The sequence below is a fragment of the Eubalaena glacialis genome, chromosome 9 (assembly GCF_028564815.1).
Source record: "Eubalaena glacialis isolate mEubGla1 chromosome 9, mEubGla1.1.hap2.+ XY, whole genome shotgun sequence".
Lineage (NCBI taxonomy): Eukaryota > Metazoa > Chordata > Mammalia > Artiodactyla > Balaenidae > Eubalaena > Eubalaena glacialis.
Genome location: NC_083724.1, coordinates 36,069,831 through 36,089,393, shown reverse-complemented (window position 1 = coordinate 36,089,393; position 19,563 = coordinate 36,069,831). Strand labels below are relative to the sequence as shown.

Here is a 19,563-nt window from a genome sequence, read left to right as displayed (position 1 = left end):
ATTGAAGTTGAACATATTTTAGCTTTTAAAAATAGTGTTACATAGAAATTGGTCTATATAGACTGTGGTTTGAAATCAATTCTGTGTTAACATGGTGGTATATGAAGGCTCTGAAAGGCAGTGGGTAAATAGAAGCAGGCACCAAGTTGTTCTATCTTTAGTGCCTTCTCCATTAACCTCCAGTGATTTTTGTTTAAATCATGGTCATCTCAATAGAATTTTAGTCCTTATGTAGTTTATCCTTATTTTAGGTTTTAGTAAAAATTATTTGGAACAAGAGGGTGCTCATATTTTAAGCAGAAGTGTAAGAAAAAACCGACCCTGACATTACTAAGCGACTCGTTCTGAATGTTACAACCACCACTGCCTTAAGTGTGTGGCTGTCTTAACTTTTCAGGAGTCATTTTCATTATCTAACTGATAGAGGTACATGCAAACCTACAAAATGTTTTTGTTTCCATTTGACTTCTTTAGATTCTCTAAATTGCCAGGGAATAGTTCCTAATCAGTTTGAGGGCGATAGTGAGTTAATTTTGAATTGCCTGAACGGTGAAACCTGGTTATCTTGAGACAGCACAACTCTTGTTGCAGAGCTTGTGTTTTTCTATTGGAACTATATCTTAAATACCTTGGAATATGTAACCTTTTAAAATTGACTTTTGAGGGGAGGAGGCAGGGGCATAAAAAAGAAAAAAAAAGGAAAAAATTGAGTTTTATTTTACTTATTGAGAAAGTTAATAACATTGGGGAATATATCATGGTCAAGGTTTTATACACCAAAATAATTTTAGCCATTGGCCATAACTCGGGAATCAAGTAGAGGGCCTTTATTAAGTATTTGTTGCAGCCAGAAGTTGTAGGTCACTAAGGGACATTATTTGTTAATTATAAAATAGACCTCTACCCCTAACATGGGGAATATCTCCAGAGTAATGGCTGCCTTGATCTTCTCTGAACACTGGACACTTGCTTCTTGCCATTTTTCAGTCAGCTTATGGACAGGAGAGTTGAATAACTACTAACTTAGCTGGTGGGAGGAACTGCTGAATGTTCAGCCCTCTCTGAATCTCATTCCTTTACTTCTGAGATCTTTCAGACTATCCTAAACAGTCACCAAATGGGAGCTTTCTATAACTCAGGTCTTGATCAAGGCCTAGAAGGGTTGTCAGTTCTTATACCTACCTCTTCTTATACCTCAGGGTTCCCTTCATTGAAGACTCTCCTTCCCTCCCCAAGAAGCACACCAGTTCGTTAATCTTTTTCTGCAAACAAGTCCTATGTATTTATCTTCAACAGCAGTGGTGAAGGGCCTTGCATCTGTTATGCCCTCCATGCCCTGCTTGGCAGAGGTAAGCAGGACTGACGGTGGGCTCTATTGCTTGTAAGGTTGAATTGATTCAGGTCTTCAGCTCCCCTCAGTGACTCCTGACTGGATATATGTTCCTTCCTGCAGAGAGGAAGGCTTTGGCCTTGATAAAGTCTTGACCTAGTAGGTCAGGTAGCTGGGAGTTGGGCAGAGCTCCAGCGCACCAGTAAGCCCCATTTTCCAGGCACTGTACAAACCAGGGCTTTTTAGTGCAGAAGTTAACCCGAGTCCCTAGATTCTCAGGCTGTGTAGGCAGTACACCATGCTACTTACTATGCGTGAGCAGCCCATAATATGGTCATTTCTTACCTTCGCTGGTCTCAGTGTAGAGATGATTATGTAAACAGTACATAATCATACCCAGCCTCTTGGACTGACTAGTCAGGCCCTGTCATCCCCAAGGACACAGTCTGGTCACTGACAACCACATACTGACAATGTCGCAATCGGTGCCCAGATGCTAACGTTACTCCATGCAGCCCAGGCCCTGGGCATCCTCAGTTGCGCGCCCACGCAGCTAGTCGCTCCAGACCTCCAACTCTCCGGGACGCGGTACCCACAGTCGGGCGGTGTCCCCGCTTTCTTGGTCCCCAGCGGATGATGGCCGAGAGGCGGCTCGGGTTTCCCAGCCGGTGGGGTTAGGCCGCCGCACGCCGGAAGTGGCGGCTGGGGCGGGAGCGCTGAGGTGTCGGCGGGCGGGGCAGCAGCCAAGAGCCGGGGGTCGGGGCGTTGGTCATGTTTCCCTTCGGGCCCGCTAGCCCCGGAGGGGACAGGGCGGCCGGAGCCGGGGCTGAGGAGCCGGCACCCCATGCGAGACAGGGGGGAGCTGCCAGGCCGCTCCCTTCTCCGCCCCCGTCGCTACAGCCGGGGGCTGACGCAGCCCCTCCCCCGTCGCCCTGCGGGAGCCCTCGTCGCCCCTGCGCCCCTTCGCAGCCCCAGGCTGGGCGCGCGGGGGAGCTCCGGCCGGCCGGAGCTCTAGAGTCCTCAGCCGCTTCCGCCCAGGGAGAGCAGTCACCGCCCTCCCCGCCGCGCCGGCAGCCCGGGCCTGACTGCAGGGCCGGGAGCCGGGGCCGGCACTGCCTCAGCGCCCGCCTGGGCGGCCCTGGCGCCCGGCTGTTCGGGTGGCTGAGAGAGCGCAGCCTGGGCCGCGGGCTGTTCGTGGATCCGGCGCGAGACAATTTCCGCACCATGACTAACCTCTATGGTTCCATCCATCCCGCGGACTCGGTGTACCTCAGCACCCGCACCCATGGGGCCGTCTTCAACCTCGAGTACTCGCCTGACGGGTAAGCGCGGCCCATCGGAGTGCGGGGACCCGCCTCCGCGTGGCGCGGCTGCCGGTGGGCGGCTGCCCGGGGCCCGCTCGCTCGGCCCGGGCCGGGGTTTGCGAGTCCGTTTGGGGCGGCCGGCCTTCGTGCCCCTGGCTCTTTATGAAGCGCTCTGTCGCTATTGCAGGCTCCGTCCGGCCCTTGGAGGTAGGCGAGCCCGGGACTGGTTTGCTCCCCTTCAGGACCGGCGCTCTGTGAAGGAGAAGTGCCAAAAGCCCCCCGACAGGTCTGTCAGAGCCAGTCCAGAGCTAGGGTTTGCTGGCACACCGTAGATGCTCAATAAGTATACTTTGAATAAATGCCCGTTCTTTCCCTGTCACACTAGGCTGTGTTTTTCCCACCTAAGCTTGGTCAAGGGTACGGAGCCTGCAGACTCCCTGTTCCCTGTGCTGACTTGCCCTGAGGGGACAAGTGCGCGGTCCGTCGTTCCTTTGCTCCAGTAAGATACTAAGACACTGCAGAGAGGTATGTTGTGATGTGGGACATCTGTGAAGTTCCAGGCTAGACTACATTCTTCTGTTAAGGGTATCCAGCCTTTCTCCTGGCTGACTAAAATTTCATGTTTGGCCTCGGTTTACTTTGGGCTATGGAGAATTTTCAAAGTGATATATGTATGTATATATATATTTTTTTACTGAACGAGGTAGTTTATTATTCAAAGGGTGAGAATAATCAGGATATGACGTTAAATTTATGAGCGCAGTCAAATTTCAAATTGTGTACATGTGCACGTACATGAGCAAAAGAAGCTTTTTTCTCTCTGAGAAGGTGGGTAAAGCTAGATTGTGTTTTTCTCTTTGCAGTAACTGAGGAACAAGGGCAGAGCGTGGTTAAGGTGACTCAAAAGAAAAGAGGGATACAACTCAACTAACAAATAGAGGATTAGTCTTCAAGGAAGACATACAGGGTTCTCAGAAATTGGCCAAGATCAAGTATAGAATATTATTCTAATTAGAATAGAAATTACAGGTAAGGAAAGGATGATTAACTAAATCTAAGTTGTAACTGTAAAGCTCACCAAGTTCACATGGTTAGCACATAGGAAAAAGAGGATTTGAACTCAGGCAGTCTAACTCCAAAGAGTTCTTAATCACTGTACTAATATCAAATTACATGGATAATTACCTTAAGAATTAGCATTTTCCTACCTGAAGATTAATTTAAAATCTATTATAACAAACATATTCTAACATTAAATATGGCATGTTCATCTATTTTGAATACTTGTACTGTTAATCTTAAAATATCACTTTTTCAATAAGGAGTTGCTTTTCAATTTTCTGTAGCAATGAAAAACATAATTTACAATTCTCATAAATATATAAATTGGCGCTTATTATTCTAGAGCACTGAGGGAAGAAAAAATCTGTTTCCCTCATTGGCTCAGAAGCAGCTACTAAAATAAAAAGCTTTAACTTCCAAGATTGTTCGCTTTCCTGCTGACATTAGTGAGGCTGGGGCACCAAGCATGAAGTACACCAGAGCCATTTCAGCTTCTGCTTTCAGGAGAACATAGAATGGTAAACAGAAAAGGACCATATCATTAGGGAAAACACTTTATTTCCAAGTTTCTAAAATAGTATTAAAACAATAAGGGAAAAATGCAAATTATAAAGTAGTATGACGGCACAGCAATCACAACTTCTTAACAAGCCCTTTCAACATTCAGTGCTAATTGCTGAAACACTGAAAGTGATGTTTCAATTATTTGGTTTTAAACAATGACAGGTTTAAGATTCACCTGATTAAAAACCATCCACACCAATATAATAGCATATCATAAGATAATTGGCTAACAGTTTTTGCAAATGTCAGTTGTTAACATACTTCTTCCACACACATAAATGTTGTGCTGAGGAGGGGAGTAAGATGTTCTTTTCTGCCTTTCTTTTATGATGGGTTGTAGAAGCATCCATCTCTTCCTCTCCTATATTATCAATTTGTGAAGTTGGACTACAATTCATTTTCTCCTCTTCTTGCCTCTGGAGTCTGTCTGCTACAGCCTGGATAGCTTCTGTCCATTCTTCCCTTTCCTCTGGAGTGTCTACATGAAATGTTCTCTCTATTAACAGTGGTCCACTGGAGACATCTGATAATAAATGTGTTTGGCTTTGGTCGTTCTGTTTTCATTAACTGGCATTTTGCTACTGAAAAGTTGTTGAGGGGATAAGGTAAATCCACATCTTGGGGTTTCTCTTTATAGCCTATGAATGAGCCATCTGTCTTCAAAAGGAAGTATCTTGGCCTCCAGTTTTTTATATATTCTCCCCTCTTCTGAACCCAACCTTCTTTCACAGTGGTAACATCGCTCGTGATGGTGCCCCTCTGAGCCCCCAACTTGGAGAAAAGGTACTTTGTGATACCACCTTTGAGGTTTGGATTCTCTGCTGCTGCTGCTGCCCTTCCCACTCTCTAGTGATGACTCAGCCTCCAAAGGCAGCGGCTGCCTGCAGCTGCTCTTTGGGTGGGGGGGGTGCGGAGGGGGGAGGGAGGGAGGGAGCTGGCCGGGCTGTGGAGCTGGAGCGGGAGGCTCAAAGTGATATATATTTTTTTAAACTTTGTTTTGTGAGTACAGGAACAAGTTCAACAGCAATCAAAGGAAAAAATTTACACATGGTTCCACCATGAGCAGACATAGATAATATAACTCTTACTCCATCAAGGCCTCTGGATTCTTAGTCATTTGCTTAGCTGTTCATTCATTCATTCATTCATTCCCTCCCTCGTTCACCAAATATTGGGTTGGCCAAAAAGTGCCTTCTGTTTTCACCAAGATCTTTATTGAACAACATAGTCATCCTTTTGTTCCACTATCTTCTGCCATTTTTCAGGCAACTTCATAATTCCATCTTCCCAAAACTTTTTATCTTTTTGAGCAAAGAACTGTTCCAGGTGCCTTTTACAGTCTTCCAGGGAATTGAAATTTTTTCCATTAAGAGAATTTTGTAAAGACCTAAATAAATGGAAATCTGAAGGTGCAATATCTGGTGAAAACGGCGGATGAATCAGAACTTCCCAGCCAAGCTGTTAACAGTTTTTGCCTGGTCATCAAAGAAACATGCAGTCTTGCGTTATCCTGATGGAAGATTATGCATTTTCTGTTGACTAATTCTGGACACTTTTCGTCGAGTGATGCTTACAGTTGGTCTAACTGGGAGCAGTACTTGTTGGAATTAATCGTTTGGTTTTTTTTGGAAGGAGCTCATAATAGAGGACTCCATTCCAATCCCACCATATACATGGCATCACCTTCTTCGGATGAAGACCAGCCTTTGGTGTGGTTGGTGGTGGTTCATTTCACTTGCCCCACGATCTCTTCCGTTCCACATTATTGTACAGTATCCACTTTTCATTGCCCGTCACAATTTGTTTTAAAAATGGAACGTTTTCATTACGTTTAAGTAGAGAATCGCATGCAGAAATTCGGTGAAGAAGGTGTTTTTTGCTTAACTTATGTGGAACCCAAACATCAAAGCGATTCACATAACCAAGCCGGTGTAAATGATTTTCAGTGCTTGATTTGGATATTTTGAGTATGTCGGCTATCTCCCGCAGGGTATAACGTTGACTGTTCTCAATTAATGTCTCAATTTGATCGCTATCAACTTCAACTGATCTGCCCAACCATGGAACATCGTCCAGCAAGAAGTCTCCAGCATGAAACTTTGCAAACCATTTTTGACACGTTTGATCAGTCACAGCGCCTTCTCCATACACTGCACAAATCTTTTTTTGCATTTCAGTTGTGTTTTTACCTTTCTTGAAATAATAAAGCATAATATGCCAAAAATGTTGCTTTTTTCTTCCATCTTCAATAATAAAATGGCTACACAAAAATTCACCAATTTTGATAAGTTTTTAAAAAATGCACACTGATGTGACAGCTGTCACATACAATCTAACAAAATTGTTTTGAATGAAGTTAAAGACACCTAAGGGCTACTAGAGCCATTTTACAGAAAAAGCTGAACGAACCTTTTGGCCAACCCAATATTTGTTGAGCACTTGCTGTGCTCCAGAGGCAGAGGTGGCAGTGGTGAGCAAACCAGCTAATGGCACCGCTTTCATTGGTCTTGGGATCTATTGGTTCAACTAGACATTAATAACCATACTAAATAATTTCTTAATGTATATTTACAAATTGTGATACAGGCTTGAAAGAATCTGTTGTGGATTAGAGTTTTCAAGGTTTCCCTGAGAAAGTGACACTTGAGCTAGATTGGAAAAATGAGTAGAAGATAAATTAGTCAAGATAGTGTTTGGAAGGGGATAGAAATACTTTAGATGGAGGAACTGGTATGTCAAAGGACCTGTGGTTGGAGGAGCAGCATGTCATGTTAGAGAAGCTGAAAGAAGATAGGTTAACAAAGTAAAAAATTGTGCTGAAGAAAGACATAAAATGTGCTAACAAAGGAGCAAAGCAACAGAATCTGGAATCACTGAGCAAGTACACCCTGTTTGCTTTCACTGTTGCAAATGCTTTTTCTTAATCAGACTCAGTTCTGGGATCTCTGGGGTTTCTGCCTATAGCAGTTGACTTGTAACAGTGACTGTGCACCTGAATACAGAGAAAATTGGTGAGGGGAGAAACTATTTTGCTGAAGTTTATCCATGGAACCTCCTCTCCCCACTTCCTTCCTCAAGCCCTATTCCTAAAGCTTCTCCCAAAATACCAGGAGTCTATTCCTCATAACCCTTCAGTTCCTCTCTTCAACATATCCCAGGTCCTCTCCTCCCAACCTCTGGCCTTCAGAAGTAGCTGTTTCTACTCTTTGGAGGTGGGATTTTAGGTAGAGGGTGAGAGGGATAGAATGAGTTATGAAGAAGGAATTCTCATTGCCAGTGCTATTAGAATGAGGAGTATATTACTCATAGTTCTTGTTTGAATCTGGGCTACATTTTCCTATAGTAACATTTTTGTAAAAGGTGGTTAGGTACTCTAGTACTTAAAATAATTTGATAATGTGTAATTATGCAATTAATTTGTACTTTAGAAAACGTAGGCAGTAAATGAACTAAAAAAAGCTAAATATCATTTATGATCCCAGAGATTGAATGGCTATCTAAGGAAATTTTTTCCTTGTATATATTTATTTTATTTATTTAAAAAAATTTTTTTTTTTTTTTTTTTTTTTTGGTCACGCTGTGCAGCTTGTGGTATCTTAGTTCCCTGACCAGGGATTGAACCCAGGCCATGGCAGTGAAAGTGCCGAGTCCTAACCACTGGACCGCCAGGGAACTCCCTGTGTATGTTTATTTTAACATAAAGATAGAATCAACTATTTTGTAGCCTGCTTTTTTTCATATAATATATTGCAAATTATTTATGTTAATGAATATATTTCTACAACATTATTTAAAATTTTTCATTAGTTTAAATAAACTCTCTCTAAACAAATATTTTAGATTTGTGTATGCCCTTATGGTAAGTCCCTAGAATGAGTCAAAGGTTATGAAGATTTTGGATGCCTATTATTAAATTGCCCTCTGTGAAGACTGTACCAATTCTTATTCCTATCAGTCCCATATGAAAGTGCTTGTCTTCCCATACCCTTGCCAATATTGCACATTGCCATACCTTTTCATTTATGTCAAGGTGGTAGGTGAAAATGGTTCAGTGTTTTAATTTTTTAGTCTTTTGACTACATCTACTAATATGCCCCAAATTTTTATTGGACTTAAAATGGTTTTATATAAAATGACATACTGTGTTAAATGAAATGATTTCTCATATCCTTCAGTCATATATGAGTTAAATCAGCTTACTGGATACCGTAACCACTGTCACAAGGACTTCTCAGTACAAAAAGAAGAGGTGATACAGAAGGTAAGAATTAAAATTGTGAATTCGATAGAGACCAGACTAGAATTTGGCACTTAAAAAAAAAAGAAAGGATACATGGACTAGAAGGTAATTTCTAAAGAATTCCAAAAATGTTTTAAACAATAGCAACACTGTCAATATAAATCTGTCACCTCCTAAAATGACATTTTGAAAAAAGAAATATTATGTTAATAGATTAGATAATATGGGACTTTCTTAGGCTATCCTCTATGAGAACACATTAGGCACTGCTGTAGAGAAAATTAGTGTATTGGAAAATAGAAGTGAAGAAGTTATCCAAAATGCAGACAAGAGAGACAGAGACTGAAAATATGAAGGAGGCTCAGTGACATGAAGCGTAGAGAGAAAATGCATATCATGTACTTGGTCAGTTCCTAAAGAAAATGAGATAGATAATAGGGTAAAACAAACTTGAAGCAATAATAGCTGAGAGCTTTCCAGAATTGAAGAAAGGTACCAAACCATGATTTAAGAAGCCCAGCACACCCCAAGCAGGAATTCTTCCTAGCCATGTAGTGAAACTGCAGGACAACAAATATAAAATCATAAAAGCTAGAGAAAAAAACCTTCAAAGGAGTAACTATGTGAGTGAAAGCCAATTAGTCATCAATAATCATGTAAATTAGAGGACAGTCGTGATTATTTTTTACTATGCTGGAAAAAACTGCCAATCTAGATGTCTGTACCTAGCAAAGATAGGTTCTTTGTTCTTGTCAAGAACAAAGATGAAATAAATACATATGCACCCAATCACAACTGTAAGGTCAGAGATATTAGAAGGAATGAAGAACAAAGGAAGTGGAAAATTTGTATGTAAAATTAAATCTGATTTTGTCTTTTGGGATTAACAAAGATGTAGCTAAAATAGTAGACAACAATAGCATATAAATTATGAAGGGATGCTCTAAATTCCTTTTTTCTTTTTTTTGAGGGAGAATTGTGATATATTAACTTTAGGCTTTAATGTGTGTGTACCACCAAAAGACAAGTAAATATATTATTTCCAGGCTAGTAGAAGAAAAATTTTGGAATGAGAAGAAAAAATTCCAAAAGAAGTCAAGAAAGGGAAAGGAGAAAAAAGTAGAAAAGGTATAACAAAAAGCACAAAGAATGGCTGAAAATAAATCCAAATATTACTAATTATAATATAGAAGTACTAGTACTTCTTGTACATAGGATAGAGAGGATATATCGAACACATCCTAGAAGGATAGAGAAAGACATATCAAACACATTCTAAACAAAAGAAAGCTGGTGAGCTATATTAATATACAAAATAGGCTTTAAGGCAAAAAAAAAAAATTACTAGAGATAGAAGGTTACTTCATAATGATAATAGCTCAATTCACCTGGAAGATAAAACAGTTCTGAAATTGAGTTTTTTTTATTTATATACATCAAAAATTGATAACTTCAAAGAGAAAAGAGAAAAATTTATTATCATAGGGGATGATCTTAATACACAGCATACCTCAGTTAAACAGGCAGACACAAACATAAGGATACACAAGATAGAAACAGCACCACTTAAAATCTTGCTCTAAAGGGCATGTATAGAATACTGCATTCAGGCCTGATATTCAGCTAGTACACATTGGTTCAGCTGTACCAGTTCTTAAAATATTAATATATATCCATGGTGGTTGAGTAGTTAGTTACTGCTCCAAGCTCACTGAGTGCCTTCCTAGTGCTTAAGCACCTTCCATAGGATCTCCCAGAGTAACCCATTATATAGCAACTAAAGATTTAAGAACTGGCACAGCAAGCTGCCAAGAAACATCTCACTAGAGAGCTTTAGCATCCACTCTAAGCTCTTCTCCCCATGCCAGGTATCCTCCCCCACACACAAAAAATCCATAGGCAAATGCTGAGTGACCATTTGGCTCCCCTTAGTGTGGGGCTGCCTGCCTTTCTCACACACTCTCCCAGTCATTCTCACGTGGTCATTTGTGGGAACTGCAGCCTCTGGGGAGATCCAGAGAGATGAAAAGAGCAGTCAGATGAGAGTAATGGCACTACTGCAGGCACCATCCAAACATTAATTCTCTTGGCAAAGTGTGCATGCCCATTGCAGGATACAATCCATGGCAGGTGAATGAGGTCTATGAGGATGGTTTATGGATGAATGACTCCTGGGATGTACTTCCCTAATTTTATCATTCTTACTGAATTTCACCTTTATTTAGTGGGATAAGTTTGCCAAAAGCCACTGAATACATGCCCACCATGGACATTAATAACACTCTATTAATGAACTTGACTGCCAACATAAGTAGTCTCTTTACCAGAAACATTTAGTTGAGAGAACTGAGAAGCTGAAAGGTCATGAAACACAAAGGATTTGTATTCTGGTTTATGCTGTTAACTGCTGTATTACATTATGTCTCATTTGGGCTGAGGGATTAGGTTTGATATCATTAAATATGATGTATCAATAAATTATTTTGTGACTTAGTTATTAATATAATTGAATATAAAAATTAACAGCAAGCATTATAAGGGCCAAAAAAATTTTAATATACTTACTGTTAACTGCAGCAAAAGCTGAAAAGAGAACTCAGCTCCCATTAACAATTCTGTTGCTATTAAGAGTGATTTTTTTTACTTATCAAGTCTACAGGTTACTTGATGACTACCTATTTATGAGGAATTTTTTTAAATTGAAGTATAGTTGATTTATAATATTATGTTAGTTTCAGGTGTACAGAAAAGTGATTCAGTTATATATATATTTTTTTCAGATTTTTTTCCATTATAGGTTGTTACAATATATTAAATATAATTCCCTGTGCTATATAGTAAATTCTTGTTGCTTATCTGTTTTTCATATCTGTCAATCCCATACTCCTTATTTATCCGTCCCTCCTTCCCTTTCCCCTTTGGTAACCATAAGTGTGTTTTATATGAATGACTACCTATTTAATGTGGAAATTCTTGGAGGGGCTTTATGCAATTTCCTGTGGCAGTTCATGGTTCAGACAAAGGCATCTGGGTCAAAAAAACGATTATGGCTACAATTTCCAAAAATTAATAAATGATTGGGAATTACTAGAATAATTTGATGAACAATTTGAGTTAGAACTAATACCACTTGGCAAGCATTTTTATAGGTTAGTTTAATTTTTTAATGTTTTAAAATTTTTATTCATGTTAATTTATATTACTATTGAATATTTAATATTTTTTTGAATATCACATTTGACTATATGTAACAGCTGCCTCATGGTTTTTTTTTGCAAACATACAAGGATGATTTAAAAATTGCTCTCTTGTAAGGCCACATGTTTCAAAAGATTATCATTAAGTAGTTTCTCAGTATAGTGTGATTGCTAGAAATTAATAACAAAAAGATAACTAGAAAAACCTCATGTATTTTCAAGTTAAGAAACATTTATAGATAACTCATAAGTCAAAGTAGAAATGATAATGGAAATTAGAAATATTTAGAACTAAATGATAATGAAAGTACCACGTCGCAAAAGTTGTGGGATATAAGTAAATCCTCACTTAGTAGGAAAATTATAATCTTTAATAAACTAGAAAGGAAGACAAGGAAAATTAGTTAGCTAAGTATCCATCTCAAGAAATAGTAAAAATAGTGAAGTTATAGTAAAGTAAATCTGAAGAAAGTAAAAGGAAAGAAATACAGCAATAAAGAGTAAAATTAGTGAAATTCTAAAAATTAAGTAGGAATACTCAACAGAAACATCTGTCTTCGAAAAGACAAAGAATAATGAAAAACACTCATTAGATTGATCAAGAGACTACCCAAATAAACAATATTCAGAATGAAAGGGGGACATAATTTCTGATACAAGAAGTAGAGATTGTAGCTTTCCAGAAGTAGCGGAGTAGATGGTTTGGACCAACCCTCCAACTGAGAATAATTAGAAAAGGTAGAGAAAAACATAAATATCTAATGTAAGATATAAAAAGTTATGTTTGAAGGGATTAGAGAATTGAGGCAATGAGGAAATTGCAGGGCCAAGATCTGCAAATGGAGGGTAGCCAGAGATGTGAACCCACCGTTTTAGCCAACTGAATCTAGCAATATGGTAGAAATGAAAGATTGATTTGACATTAGAAAATAAATTAATGTAAATCCCTACATTAACATATTAAAAAGAAAACTATAGGATAATTTCAATAAGTGTTAGAAAATGTTTTATGTACTTTAATGTATATTAATGGAAAAACTCAGCAGATTTGAAGTAGAAGAGAATTAATTTCCTTAATCCAATAATAGGAATCTACCAAAACAAATAAACCCTACAGCAAACATTGTGCTTAATAATGAAATGGTGAATGTATTCTTGAAGGTAAGGAACAAGATAAGAGTGCACGCTATATTAACATTTCTATTCAACATTGTACTGAAAGTCCTAGCCAGTGCAACAAGGAAAAAAAGTATTAAAAAGAACAAAGCAGGGACTTCCCTGGTGGCACAGTGGTTAAGAATCTGCCTGCCAATGCAGGGGACATGAGTTCGAGCCCTGGTCCAGGAAGATTCCACATGCCACAGAGCAACTAAGCCTGTGCACCACAAGTACTGAGCCTGCGCTCTAGAGCCCATAAGCCACAACTACTGAGCCCACATGCCACGACTACTGAAGCCCATGTGCCTAGAGCCTATGCTTTACAACAAGAGAAGCCACCGCAATGAGGAGCCCAGGCACCACAACGAAGAGTAGCCCCCACTTACCACAGCTAGAGAAAAGCCCGTGCGCAGCAACAAAGATCCAACGCAGCCAAAAATAAATAAATAAATTTATATTAAAAAAAAGAACAAAGCAACTGTTTATAGATGATATGATTATTGACAAAGAAAACCTAAAATAACCTATGATAAAGTATTAAATAAAATAGCAAGATTGATGATAAATAATATTTTAAAAATCAGTTGCTCTTCTGTACACCAGCAACAAATGAAACAATTTTAAAAAGAACATTTACAAAAGCATCAAAAAAAAATCTCAAGTACCCAGGAATAGATATAACAAAAGATAGGCATGACCCATATGGAGAAAATCTCTGTTGTAAATGGAGATATGACATGTTCAAGGATTGGAAGACTCCATATTGTCAAGATGTCAATTCTATGCAAACTTTTCTTTAGATTTATTACAATCTCAATTAAAATCCACAGGTGGATCTGTGTGTGTGTGTGTGTGTGTGTGTGTACACGTAACTTCCTAAGTCAATTCTAAATGTATAAGGATGTTCAAAGGTCCAAGGATTGTTACAATACTCTTGCTAAGAAAATCCTGAATATGTGGGAAACTATGCATATTACTGATGGGATGATTCAATACTGTATGATATAAATTCTACCAAATTAATTTGTAAAGTTACTGCATCCTAATAAAAATACCAACAAGATTTTTTAGTAGTACCTGATAATGCTATATCTAAAATTCATTTGAAAGAGAAAGTATGACATTAGCACCCCCAAAAAATGTTTATTAGGGCAATGAGAGGCTTGCTTTGCCACTTGTCAAACCTTTTAGAAATTAAAATAGTGTGTTGGTATTGCATAGACTAGAATATAGAGTCCCCCCAAAAAACTTGTATATGATAAAGATGGCATTTAGAAAAGTATAGGCTTTGATGTTTGGACAAATGACATCCATTTTAAAAAGTTACAAATCATGCCATGTACAAAAATAGACTGTAATCTATTGTAATAGATTTTTTGGTATTAAAACCAAAAAGATGGGGCTTCCCTGGTGGCAGAGTGGTTAGGAATCTGCCTGCCAATGCAGGGGACACGAGTTCAAGCCCTGGTCCAGGAAGATCCCACGTGCCGCAGAGCAGCTAAGCCCATGCGCCACAACTACTGAGCCTGCGCTCTAGAGCCCGCGAGCCACAACTACTGAGCTCGCAAGCCACAGCTACTGAAGCCCGCGTGCCTAGAGCCCGTGCTCTGCAACAAGAGAAGCCACCGCAATGAGAAGCCTGCACAATGCAACGAAGAGTAGCCCCCGCTCACCGCAACTAGAGAAGGCCCGCGCACAGCAGCAAAGACCCAACACAGCCAAAAATAAATAAAATAAATTAATTAAAAAGAAAAAGACTATCAGTTTTATAGGTCTCTCTCTTTTTTTTAATAGGTCTGTTATGTACAATGTTTAAGATTAAGACTCTCCCAGAATCATTGATTCATTACTTTTATGCACAAAAAGGAGAAAATTTCATTTCATGACTCTTCTGACCAACAAAAAGAAATTATTTATACATCTTCTAAAATTACATATATTAATTTGAATACTTTTACTCATGATGGTCAACTAGCACAAAAATCCTACAAAAATCCTTCACATATTAGTAAATTTTTGAAATCCAGATACCTCACAAAAGGGTTTATGCAGACACCCTTTAAAGGATAATTTCATGATTACTACATATGGAAAAGACTTCAATTTAGTAGATTTTTTTCCCTCCCCACTTTATCTAAAAAGTTTGTTCTGAATAGAAAAATTTGGCCGTTTAAAATTCCATCTTACACACTTTCATCTTAAAGTGTAAAAATACCATTTGTTATTGGAACTATAAATTGAGAAGACCTGAACTTTCAAAGACTCAGGATTTCATTTGCTAGGTCTGAATCTGAAAGATCAGCGCCTACAGAAAACTAAGGCAAAATAAATAAATGACAATAGATTTTCAGAAATCAAAATGGGGTTTATAAAAGGTTTATAAAAATACAACTTTGTAATAGGAAAGGGCTGAAACAAGAGATAATACTAAAAATCCATAAAGGAAAAGGTTAAGTTTGACTATATCAAACTGGTTTGGTAGGGTATATGCTAGACCTTTTCAGTGCATTTTTATAGATACTGATGAAGAAATACCTAATTTTGTTGTATATGATTTTTTTCCTAAGTTGCCTCATTTATGCATGTTTTTCTGCAACCAGCTTTTCTCATTTAAAAATATGTTTTAGAGTTCTTCATATCCACATAAAGTTATCCCTTTCTTTTTAAATGTTGTACTATATTGTAAAGTATTATATACTATGGCTTATATAATCAACCATTCCTTCTTTTATGTACATTTAGGTTACTTTCAATTTCTCCCTACAATGAAGCATATCTTTAAATGTGCTTCTTTGTATTTAGAAATGATTATTTCTCTAGATTGAATTCCCAGAAAAAAATTGCTGAGTCAAAAAGTATGCATGTTTAAAATTTTGATAGATACTGGTACTCTCCACACAAGCCGCACCAGTTTACACTTCACCATAATGTATGAGAGTACCATTTCCTACTACTACTTTCAACAGTGAATAGTGTCAGTCTTTTAAATATCTGCTACTAATGTGGACAAAAAGAAGTTATTCATCTATAACTTGTGTAGTTATAAATAGTTGAATATCAATAACCAGAGAATGCTAAAAAACTAAATAAGAGAAATGTGTCGTTTGCTTCCAGGTCAGTGCTGACAGTTGCTTGTGAACAGACTGAAGTTCTGCTTTTTGATCCTATATCTTCAAAGCACATAAAAACACTTTCTGAAGCTCATGAAGACTGTGTAAATAATATAAGGTTAGTATTTTAGTGAAAAAGTGAACTTTATTAATGTGACCCAAAATATTCTGTTTTGGAAGTTAATGAAAATTTATAATGCCTTGTCCAGCAGTACTAGGTGATACACATTTGGAATTGTGAAACTTATCCCTTTAATTACAAAACTTACTGTTAACCATTTTGGATTGGAATCTTTCTGAAATGCATTTTCACTTCCATATGATCTCACCTTTTCTCCTTGTGTATTAGGGTCATCATTATGAATCTCAGCCATGTATTATAATAGTCCTGTAATGCTTTTGGGCAGTCCCATTGCTTAGCCTCTCTCACTACCAGCCCCCAAATTCATACTATTGAGGGAAAAAAACACATATGCACAGAAAAACTTCTTTATAGCATTGTTGGAAGCTCCTTAAATTCTCAATAATGTGGGAAGTAAATAACAGTTGAATAGCTTGGTGGACTAATATGCAGTCATTAAAATGATGGTTACAGAGACTACATATCAGCATGGACAAATGCTTGCGATAGTACAGGTTAAAATCATAAAAATTATATAAATATGACATGAGGCAGAAGAAAAAGATGAGAAGGAAATATTTTTAAATGCTTACAGTGGATGTGTCAGAATGAATGGATTATGAGTAATTTTCTATTTTCTAAACTTTATATAGTGAGATTATATGAGTTTCATAATGATTACTTTTAATGTTCAAAAAAAAATAAATGAGGAAATTACTTCCAGTCAAGGTGACATATTGAATTTTGATGTAACCTCTAGCTCCAAACATATAGAACAATAGATTACATAGCACAAAAGATACAGCCAGGCTCTGAAACAACATAAAGGTCTTTGTGGCCATATGGCCAGACCGGAACACAGACACAAAGCTGTTACAGGGTTGAAACCATAAGCCGACTGGGTTTTCAGTCAGGCACTGACATATAGTAGTTTAGCTCCTGTCAGGAATCAAAAATGCTAAAATTGTTTCATGTGAGGCAGGAACCAGAGCCAGAATTACTATATGAAGCCCAGGGTTCAGTTGGAATGAGGCTGAAAAAAGGAAAAAGCTATTAATTACCTGGGGCTGTAGGTTTTAGATGATAAAGATACAGCCTCATGACCAGGAATTTAATGAAGCCATTGTTGAGTCGGTGATTGAAGGTATATATGTGATAGCTCCAATATTATCATGAAACTGGAGGCCTTAATGTCATTATGAGGCCTAGTAGTGGATTTGGTTCCAGAAATCCAAGTGGGGGCAACTATAAAACCATTAAATAGGAAGAAAGAGAGAGAAAAAATTTTTAAATCTTTCTTGCTCAAAATAAGCCTATAACCAAAATTCCCAAACTCATGAAGATATCTAATATTAATATCATAACAAAACCAGCAACTAGAACAGGCATTTTCTCTGGATGAAATTAATTTTTTGGAGTAGTCCAACAAAGACTTTATTTTAAAAAATGAATTATTTATTTTTTTTCGACTAGGTAATACATGCACATGGTACAAAATTCAAAGGTACAAAAGGGTAAACAGTGAAAAGTAAGTCTGTCTCCCACCTCTGTCCCCTAGCCACCCAGTTCCCCTCCCCAGAGGCAACCACTATTACATTTCTTGCTATCCTTTCTGAGATAGTTCATGCATGTACAAGCATATGTACACACATATACATAAACTTTTATATAAGTGGTAGCATTCTGCACATACTATTATATACGTTGGCTTTTTCACTTAATGACATATCTAAGATCATTCCATATTTGTACCCATGGGATGATTTTATTCTTTTTAATGGCTGCATAGTATTCCATTGATTGGAAGAAACTTTAAAGCATTTTTAGGATGCTCAAAGAAATAAGTTAAGGGATACTTCCTATTAATAGCTCAAAATTATGGAAAAAAAATAGGTTAATGTGGAAAAAACCAACTAGAACTTTTGTAAATTAAAAATATAGTTGGTATATTAAAAAACTTAATAAACGGGATAAACATTACCCTTTACATCACTGATGAGAGAATTAATGGGTTAGAAAATATTACTAAAAAATTAACCCAGAGATTGATTGAGATGTATAATATCTCAGTTACAGAAGAAAGAAGTTGCAGAGGTTGGAGGAGAACTAAATTTTGAAGACACAAAGGCTGAGAATTTTCAGCATTGAAGAAGGACCTGAATCCTTGAATCAAAAGTAAACTCTAGGGCTTCCCTGGTGGCGCAGTGGTTGAGAATCTGCCTGCCAATGCAGGGGACACGGGTTCAAGCCCTGGTCTGGGAAGATCCCACATGCCGCGGAGCAACTGGGCCCGTGAGCCACAACTACTGAGCCTGCGCGTCTGGAGCCTGTGCTCCGCAACAAGAGAGGCTGCGATAGTGAGAGGCCCGCGCACCGCGATGAAGAGTGGCCCCCGCTTGCCACAACTAGAGAAAGCCCTCACACAGAAACAAAGACCCAACACAGCCAAAAAAATTTTTTTTTTTAATTAATTAATTAATTAATTAATTAATTAAAAAAAAGTAAACTCTAGAATCAAGTGGGTTAAACAAAGATAAAGCTACATCTAGACAGGTTGTGGTGAAATTCTAGAATATCAGATAAAGAAAAAATCTTAAAAGCCACCAAAGTTAGAGGCCAGATTACCTACAGAGGTACGATAATTAAACTGACTGGTTTCTTATCAACAACAGTTGATGCTAGGAGAAAAAGGAGTAATATCTTAAATACTAAGACAAAGTAATGTTTAATACCATTTCATATCCAGGTAAATTGTTATTCCAGAATAAAGAATTTTGATTCAGTGAAATTGTAAATGTTATTAACTATTAATAGCAGAAAGATAATAATTTAGGATTTTTGTGAGGGAGGGTGCATTTAAAACAAAGTTAAAATGAAAACTCTAGCACTATCCAATACAATTATAATTTTAAATTAAAAATTGTCTAGTAACATTAAAAAAAAGACATGAAATTAATTTTTAATAATATATTTTATTTACTCCAGTATGCCTAAAATGTTATCATTTCAACATGCAATCAGTATAAAAAATACTGAGATATTTTATTGATACTTTCATTTTTTCATGCTAAATCTTCAAAATCCAGTGTATATAGTACACTTAGAGCACATCTCAATGCAGACTGGCCACATATTAAGGACTCATTAGCCACATGTAGCTAATGGCTACCAAATGACACATTGTAGCTCTGGATGGTAACAACAAATAGGTTGTATGTGTGGGGGAGTTTTGTTCAGTGGGAAGGTATAACATTTAAGGTCCACATCATGTTCAGGAAGAGGATAGAAATATTAACTAATTTCAGACTCTTTCAGAACAATCTATAATTAAATATGTATGATGAAAAAAACTAAAATAAAATAATAAAACTATAGTTTATAGCTTCCAAACCAGCAAAGGTGGGTGGCAGAGAATATTGAAAACTTGATCAGTTCAGTAAAAGAAAGGAAAGCTTAAAAAAGTAAAAAAAAAATAAG

The 19,563-nt window shown here is 37.8% G+C and overlaps 1 protein-coding gene across 3 annotated transcripts in view; it reads left to right on the top strand.

Annotated features, from left to right (window-relative positions):
* Positions 1 to 2,061: 2,061 nt before the first annotated feature.
* DCAF10 (DDB1 and CUL4 associated factor 10) overlaps positions 2,062 to 19,563 on the top strand; it is a 43,354-nt gene continuing 25,852 nt past the window's right edge. For 2 of the 3 annotated variants that reach the window (XM_061200219.1, XM_061200218.1), the window contains exon 1: positions 2,062 to 2,652. In XM_061200219.1, the coding sequence (XP_061056202.1) occupies positions 2,102 to 2,652 (551 nt within the window). In that variant the 5' untranslated portion in view covers positions 2,062 to 2,101. Of the gene's footprint in view, positions 2,653 to 15,969; positions 16,084 to 19,563 lie in introns of all 3 variants that reach the window. The other variant, XM_061200217.1, reaches the window with a different exon arrangement.